Here is an 8,973-nt window from a genome sequence, read left to right on the forward strand (position 1 = left end):
AGCAAACTTATTCGAAGGCCAAAGATGCTGCCCAAGTTTATGATGTGAAGGTGAAAACAGTTGCTGCTAAGCAAGGAAATAAATCGGTCACAGAATATGCCAACCAATTGAAGTCTCTTTGGATGGAATTGGATCACTATAGAGTGATAAAAACTCACTGTGCAGCAGACTCAGCAGTTCTTAAGGAATTTATTGAACAAGATAGAGTCTATGACTTTCTTGTGGGATTAAATTCTGAATTTGATCAGGTAAGAATTCAGATTCTAGGAAAGCCTCAAGTTCCTTCCTTAAATGAAGTTGTTGCAATCGTAAGAAGTGAGGAGAGTAGAAGAAACTTAATGCTAGATACTCCATCTACTGAAAGTTCAGCCATGATAGTTGAAAATCCTAAAGGTGGTGGACAAGCAAAGGTGGAAAAGAAGGGCGAATTGTGGTGTACTTATTGTAATAAGCCGCGACATACTCGTGAGAAGTGTTGGAAGTTGCATGGAAAGCCTCCTAGTCATGAAGAAGGACAAAGAGGAGGCGTTCCCGGAGGTGTATCTCGAAAAAATAATAGGGCTTATGTTGCTGAAAAAATTGAAGAAAACAAGGCAGAATCTTCAAATAATTCTGGATTAAACAGCCTTAACCAAGAAGAGATTGAAAAAATGAAGGCTTTCCTTAATAGCTTGGATAAACCAAAAGGTACTTGTACTCTGGCGTATTCAGGTATGCTTCCAATTTCATTCGGGTTTAATGCCTCAAATATACTCTCTACTTCCCTTTGGATCTTAGATTCAGGAGCCACGGACCATATGACACCTTCATCCAAGTACTTCTCGACATATCACCCTAGTCCTAGTAATAAGAAAATTTCCACTGCTGATGGTACTCTAGTAACAGTGGCTGGTATTGGAGACATCCAAATAACTCCTTCCATTGTCTTAAAAAATGTCCTTCATGTTCCAAAATTATCCACAAATCTAGTCTCTATACAAAAACTTACTAAAGATTTATCTTGTATTGTAATTTTTCACAACCACCATTGTGTATTCCAGGACAAGGATTCGGGGAGGACGATTGGACATGCTAGAGAAGGGAATGGCCTTTACTATCTTGAAGAACCAAATCAGCTTGTTACCACAAAGAATCACTTGTCTTGCTCGCTAATGTCAGAGTCACATCTCACAAGTAAAGAGAAAATAATGTTTTTCCATTGTCGATTAGGACACCCCTCTTTTGGAGTTATCAAATTTATGTTTCCTTCTTTGTTTTCTAAAGTGAAAAATGAGACTTTTCATTGTGAAGAATGTGAAATTGCAAAACATAAGCGTGTACCTTTTCCTTTGAATAATAAAAGATGCACAATTCCTTTTCATCTTGTCCATACTGATGTTTGGGGGCCATCTGCTACTCCAAGTGTGTCTGGGGCTAGATGGTTCGTTACTTTCATTGATGATTGTACCCGAGTAACTTGGTTGTTCCTTCTTAAGAATAAATCTGAAGTAAGTACCGCTCTTCCACTTTTTTTCTCAATGATTAAAAATCAGTTTGGTACAAATATCAAAAGAATCAGATCTGATAATGGGAAAGAGTTCTTCAATCATGTCATTACTCCTTTTTGTGAAAAAGAAGGAATAATTCATGAATCCTCTTGTGTAAAAACCCCACAACAAAATGGAATTGCTGAAAGAAAAAATGGTCATCTTCTTGACCAAACTCGGGCATTGTTGTTCCAAAGTAATGTTCCAAAGTATCTTTGGGGAGAAGCTGTTCTTACAGCAACATACCTAATTAATCGGCTACCTTCTAGAGTGTTGGAATTAAGGAGTCCTATGGATATTCTTTCGTCCTTTTATCCAAACATTTCAACCACTAATAATCTTGTCCCACGGGTCTTTGGGTGTGTCTCGTTTGTTCATATCCATAGTCAAGGTAGGGGAAAGCTTGATCCAAGAGCTCTCAAATGTGTCTTTGTTGGGTACTCTACTACTCAAAAAGGATATAAGTGTTACCACCCTCCATCAAAAAAATTATTTGTGTCTAGAGATGTTACCTTTCATGAAGGAGAAGCCTACTTCACTCAACCTTATCTTCAAGGGGAGCCTCTTAATGAAGATAAGGGTAATTCTCTTGAAACTCTTATTATTCCTAATCTTGAAATGAATTCTCATGAAGCAGTGAATTCTCATGAAGCAGTGAATGAAAACAGATTTGAGAAAGAAGCACTAGCTGAAAACAGAGCTGAAACCGACATGCTGGCTGAAAACAGAGCTGAAACCGACATGCTGGCTGAAAACAGGGCTGAAACTGACATGCTGGCTGAAAACAGAGCTGAAATTGACAAGTTTGGAAAGAATTTAGTGTATACAAGAAGATTAAAGGCCATTCCCGAATCAACAAATGTCCAAGAGACCAATCCAAATCCTTTAACACAGGTAACAGATTCTGATTTTTCTGTTTTACATGATATTCCAGCCCCACATATTGAAATAGGAAGCTCAGAAATTAAAGATAACCATGACCTCCCAATTGCCATTAGAAAGGGCATTAGAGAATGTACAAAAAAGCCACTCTATCCTATCTCAAATTATATTTCATTTCAAAAAATTTCTAAGACCCATAAAACCTTTCTTGCAAACTTAAATACCATCCAAATTCCCAAAAATATTTTTGAGGCATTATCTGATAAAAATTGGAAACATGCTATGGATACAGAAATTGAGGCATTAGAGAAGAATAAGACATGGCAGTTGGTTACTTTGCCGGAAGGCAAGAAACCAGTTGGATGCAAGTGGGTGTATACAGTAAAATACAGGGCTGATGGGACAATTGAGAGGTACAAAGCAAGGCTGGTTGCTAAAGGTTTCACACAAACCTATGGCATTGATTATTCGGAAACTTTTGCCCCGGTGGCAAAGATGAATACGGTTCGAGTTGTATTATCCCTTGCTGCCAATTACGGGTGGGAATTGCAACAATTCGATGTGAAAAACGCATTCTTACATGGAGAGCTTGAGGAAGAAATTTATATGGAGGTCCCACCAAGATATACAAAAAAGGTTGCTGCCAATTCTGTTTGTAAGTTGCAAAAGGCATTATATGGATTGAAACAGTCACCTCGGGCTTGGTTTGGAAGGTTTTCTAAGGCTATGACAACATTAGGCTACAAACAAAGTAATGGAGATCATACACTGTTTATTAAACACTCTACTTCAGGGGGAGTAACAGTGTTGTTGGTATATGTTGATGACATTATTGTGACTGGAAATAATTGGAAAGAGCAACAAGTCTTGACTCAACATTTAGCAAAAGAGTTTGAAATTAAAACCCTTGGAAGGCTGAAGTATTTTTTAGGAATAGAGGTGGCTCACTCAAAAAGGGGTATTTTCATATCTCAACAAAAGTATATCATAGATCTGCTCAAGGAAACAGGTAAGCTTGCTTGCAAACCCGTGGGCAATCCTATCGATCCAAGCCATAAGTTGGGTAATGTGGAAGAAGGTGCGGTAGTAGATAAAGAAATGTATCAAAGATTGGTTGGAAGATTAATTTACCTTTCCCACACTAGGCCAGATATCGCATTTGCTGTAAGTGTAGTTAGTCAATTTATGCACAATCCAAAGGAAGTTCATTTACTTGCAGTTCATAGAATTTTACAATATCTCAAGGGAACTCCTGGAAAAGGGATTTTGTTTAAAAGGAATGGGAGTGCTACTCTTGAGGCATATACGGATGCTGATTACGCGGGTTCAGCTACTGATCGGAGGTCAACTACAGGGTATTGTACATTTCTCGGAGGAAATCTTGTAACTTGGAGAAGTAAAAAGCAGAATGTTGTGGCTCGATCCAGTGCTGAAGCTGAGTTTCGAGCTATGGCACAAGGTATTTGTGAATTACTTTGGTTGAAGATTATTTTAGAGGATTTGAAGATTAAATGGGATGGACCCATGAAACTCTTTTGTGATAATAAGTCAGCAATTAGTATAGCTCACAATCCAGTTCAACATGACCGAACAAAACATATTGAAGTGGATAGACATTTTATCAAAGAGAAGCTTGATTGCGGTTTGATTTGCACTCCTTATGTTCCTTCACAAGGTCAACTTGCGGATGTCTTCACCAAAGGATTGAGCTTCCCTAATTTTGAAAATATTGTGTCCAAGCTGGGAATGGAGAATACCTATTCACCAGCTTGAGGGGGAGTGTTGGAAATTAAAATAATTAATTATGCATTTTCTATTAATTCTGCATTTTCCAAGTAGTTAATACATTATTTACTAGGTTCTATGTATCTTGGTAAACTGTATTAGTTTAATTCCTTGTAAATTGCACATAATTATGTATTACCCTAGTAAGTTGTAACAAATGATTATAAATAAAGCTTTATGCTGAGAGCAATGCATCTCAAGCACATTCATAACATTTTCTCTCTGTTTTTTTCACAGTAACTCTTCCAAAGAGTGTTAATTATAAGTTGTTAGGTATATATCTTCATAATGCAACTTCATATCAACAAATAAAGAATGCAAGAGAAATATGTGGAGGTAAATTACTATTCTCTCTACATTATAAATTTACAAACAATTACTATTCTCCTACAGCAATAGCTGTAGTAGTAAATCCAACTTTACTTAATTAATTTACATAAAAGCTTATAAACAATGAATGAATATGTGGAGGTCACAAAATCCTTGTCACTACAATCTCTGAAACATACTATGATTATAGAATATGTCATCTGTTGTTGCAGCATTGTGGCTTTCCCTTGTGTTGCAATTTGTCCCACATACATGTCATTTGTCTTGGAGATTGGTAATGTGCAGTGTAGTAATCTTCAATACAACCAAATTGGCAGAACTTGTAGCTGTGAACATACTCAACAGGTTTTGAGTTGTTGAATTGCTCTACCCACATTCCCATGCTCACATCTTCCATTTTAAATAACTGCACACACATTGAAATTCATTAATCATGATAGAGTTGTATGTAATGAGACACAAACACAAACACAAACTAGTAGAAACACGTCCATCCATGCAAGTGCGCTCACTAGGGTTGTTCATGATACAGTTATGTCAGAAAATCAAACCAAACCAAACCATAGTAAAAGGTCACCTGAACCGAACCGTTTGAATTTACTCATAGCCGAACCGAAGCGTTTGAATTTACTCATAGCCGAACCGAACCAAAATTATTGGTTTGGTATACCAGTTCGGAATTCCTAACTATACCAAACCGTTTTTTTTCAAACCGAACTATTTGTTAAAGAACCGAACTGTTATATTTTTTTAATAAAAAATTTTAAACTTGTTTTTAGCATTTTTTCATTTTCAATTTCGGTTTGGTTTCAGTTTTGATTCGGTTCTATAACTATTTGTACAACATGGTTTGGTTCAGTAACCAAACCTCAAGGTTCGATTATTTTAACTTCAGTTCGGTGGTTCGGCAGTTTTTTTGAATAGTCCTAATGCTCACACACTAAAAGGAAAAATGAGATGTAGGGAATTGAAAACAAAAGCAGGGAGTGGTGTAATAAGCAAAGATCATTTTGCAAACATACTTTTAATTTGTGCTCCTCAAAGTTGGATACAATGAACTGAGCAATGTCTGATGAGATAACATAACCAGGACCATTAGCATATGTAGGATACTCTTCTTCTGTCCATTCCTGAGAGTTATTGAACAAAGAATTAAAAAAAAACTAACGGCGCGAAAACATTCGGTACACAAAATGCATAACAAAGAAATAGAATATCATACCTCATATGTGACTGCCCATTTACCATGGCGGAGGGGCGTATGGTGGTAATTCATATTGCCAATGTAAAGACTTTTTCCAATTCCTACTTTTCTTACTTCACTCATGATAGAATCTACTCGAACAAATGTGTCATCGTCGCATTTCATGATATTCTTAGCAGCTACCGTACGAATCTGAATAGTTAAGGTCAATAGTAATCAATAATATAGCAGAAATCTGAGAGCAGATGGAGGAAATCGAAAATTTAAAACACTAATCTACCATTACTCACCCCATATTCGGCAATCGCCACGGTCTTCACCACAACAAGGTCATAGTGATCCATGTATGGTACTATAATAATATCTCCAAAATAATCTGCTTCTTTCTTTATGTCAACATTTATATCTTTCTTTCCATGCTTTTATATGAGAAGTAAGAAATAGAAAAATAATAAATAACTTTGATAGGAAAAGAAAGTATTTGTGAATTTTATGGTTACTGAGGGGTAGGGAAGAATGAAGATGTGTTCATTCTTACCAGAGCAACAAAGAATCGAGCTACAACATGTGAGGATTTGATTAGCTTATGTTGCATCCACGATTTTCTTACTGCCATTCGTTCCGCAAAATGGTTGCCGGCAGAAAGTATTCCAATGAAGAGCTCAACATTCTTATCGAGAATAGGTGGAGCTTTCCATTGAGGAAGTAATTCTAGATGCATCTGTGGTGCAAAACTTGGATGTGATGTCGGTAAAGAAGCCGCGTATATAGAGTGCACATCGATGTCCCCTTTTATGGATAGACCGGTAGCATCCTCAAGAGAGAAGCCCTGAGAATATAACATAAAACAATTTAGATACTTCTTTTGCATTTGAAAAATAAAAGCACAAAAATGATGATTGTACCTACCGTGCGATAGGGAAAAGATGTAATGTGCTTTCCGTCCACAGTAACATGGTAACCTTCCAAGCCAGCAGTTAAAGTGAGAACAAATAATCTTCCTTCTGCAAAAGGGTATGGCCAATCTAAAGTGATCTTGTGTTTTCGCCCTATCAGTCTAGGTAACCACCATGTTGCCTTAGACTCTTCTGAATGACTATCATCATCGCGAATCCACTTTTCACATTTCACCTGTCCGTCGACTTAATAAAGCACACACACAAAAAATTGCACAGATGAGCAATGTTCCTTAGAACTAAAACACGCCGAAGAAAAAAATGGATCATAAATAATGTACGCATTCATGAAAGAGACTGATGATAAAATAGTTTTTCTATCTTTTGATTCACAGAAAACCGCAGTAAGAGAAAAATGGATCATAAACAGTGTAAGCAAACCCCTTAACTACATTCAACTCAATGCCATTAGAAATCAAAGATGCAATTAAAAAACAGAAGTTCGGAACAATAATTACGGCCTCCATATCACGATTCTAAAATTTCCACAATCACATTACAGCTGCAATTTGGCCACGAGAGCAGCAACTTTCTGCAATTATTCCAAGCAACACTTTCCACAATCACATCACAAAGTTTCCACAACAACTATGGCCACAATCGCAGCAACTTTCTGAAACTGTTTAGGACAGCCTATGAAAACAGTTTATGACATATCTATAAGCTGTTTTCAACTTGTTTTCATAAGCTCTCCAGGATAGCTTGTGAAAACACAACTTCAATTTGACTCTATTTTATCTTTTTGTAATAGAAATAGCTTATACATAAGCAGTTATATGATAAATATGATAAATAAGCATATATTTAAATTGTTTAACCAACCAGGGCCCAAGACGACGACATCAAAATTCTATACATAAAATAAGAGACATTGAAAATCAATTACCAGTATCTTCATCAGCTCTAGACTTCCATCCCTCACACCTGAGTGAAGAACCCCATTGCATCCTATAACAAGTATTCTGCTCAATCACAGGCTTCCCACTATAATCACCTTTCAACCTAGGATTAAAATGCAGTATCTTAGGCGGTTCCTCATCTTCAACTATCTTCAACCCTTGAAGCTCCATCATAAACTGTGACACCAACACCTTTTCCTCCTCATCCTTCACCACAGATATCTTCGAATCATGTTCCCAATGACCCAACCGCGGCGTCCCAACAACAGTAACATGTGACCACAAAGTCAACCCACAAGGAATCATCATGATCCCTTTCTGCTTCCTTAATTCCGACCCAGATATCGAAATCGAATGCAAACACGAATCAGATATATTCTTCTCAGCCACATTCACAGTTTCCATATTCTGAAACTGAATTTCCTCCCACATTCTCTTCCCTTTAACCCAAGCTTCCTTAACATCCCTCTGAATCTCAGAAAATTTGTCTTTTCCCTTTCCCAAACCAGTTTCATTCAAATCACCTTCATTGAAATTCAAGGTGGAAACTTTCTGCAACCCCTGCATGGGTTTTCGATGTAATGAACCTAAAGCTTCTTGTGATGGAAAGTTTAAAGCTTTTCTATGATGGGTGTTCCGGTGTTCATTCTCAAACACTGTAGAAACCGAAACAGACTCAAAGGTTTTGAATTCAAACGTTGTGAAAACCAAATAAAGAAGCATAAGGGTCATGAAAACGTGAAGAGGTTTAGGTCTATTTGGAAAAAGTAACAATGGGTTAAGGTTGTCTCTCTTCATTGTTTCACAAGATCAAAACTTTGAATTTGTTCAATCAAATCAAGTAGTTGGAGTGCATGAAAATATGAAAGGGTTTTAATTTACCTAACAAGAGAAGAATCAGAATCAGAATCAAAATGAATGAGAAATTTTCGATAGTGTTCAATGAACCTGCTTTGGAAGCTTAGCCGTGTAGAGAAGAATATGAATATCAATGATTGGGACCAGCTTGCAGTACAACGGCAAAGTGACAGAGAAGGTTTGTGTTCTTGTGGAAACTTTGTGTTTTTCTTTATGAATTTGAACTTTAGTAGTAATAAGATATTCAAATAACTTTAGTTGTATAAAAAATATATATTTATATAAAATAAAAAAAATTAATGATTAATATAAATAAATTGAATTATAATCGTCCCCAAACCCTAAATCAACTTGGAAAAAAAACAATCAATATTGCGATTGTGTCTGATTCTTAATTATGATTAGGGATGAAAAAGTCATGTAAAAATTAAAAAAAAATAAGCGAATATAGTTGTGGTTGCGACCAGTGTTTTAAAAACCGGACCGGTCATCGAACCGGTGAGGGTACTGGGTCACTGGTTTATCGGTCGAAC

The 8,973-nt window shown here is 36.6% G+C and overlaps 1 protein-coding gene across 1 annotated transcript; it reads right to left on the bottom strand.

Annotated features, from left to right (window-relative positions):
• Positions 1-4,524: 4,524 nt before the first annotated feature.
• LOC131620475 (hydroxyproline O-galactosyltransferase GALT6-like) lies at positions 4,525-8,650 on the bottom strand. Its single transcript, XM_058891558.1, has 7 exons — positions 7,570-8,650; positions 6,637-6,869; positions 6,266-6,556; positions 6,018-6,146; positions 5,746-5,919; positions 5,546-5,653; positions 4,525-4,929 (listed from the first exon to the last, which is right to left on the bottom strand). Exons 1-7 carry the CDS (start codon positions 8,378-8,380, stop codon positions 4,720-4,722), a joined length of 1,956 nt encoding a protein of 651 aa, XP_058747541.1. The 5' UTR covers positions 8,381-8,650; the 3' UTR covers positions 4,525-4,719.
• Between the last annotated feature and the right edge of the window lie 323 nt (positions 8,651-8,973).

The sequence above is a fragment of the Vicia villosa genome, linkage group LG7, assembly GCF_029867415.1.
Source record: "Vicia villosa cultivar HV-30 ecotype Madison, WI linkage group LG7, Vvil1.0, whole genome shotgun sequence".
Lineage (NCBI taxonomy): Eukaryota > Viridiplantae > Streptophyta > Magnoliopsida > Fabales > Fabaceae > Vicia > Vicia villosa.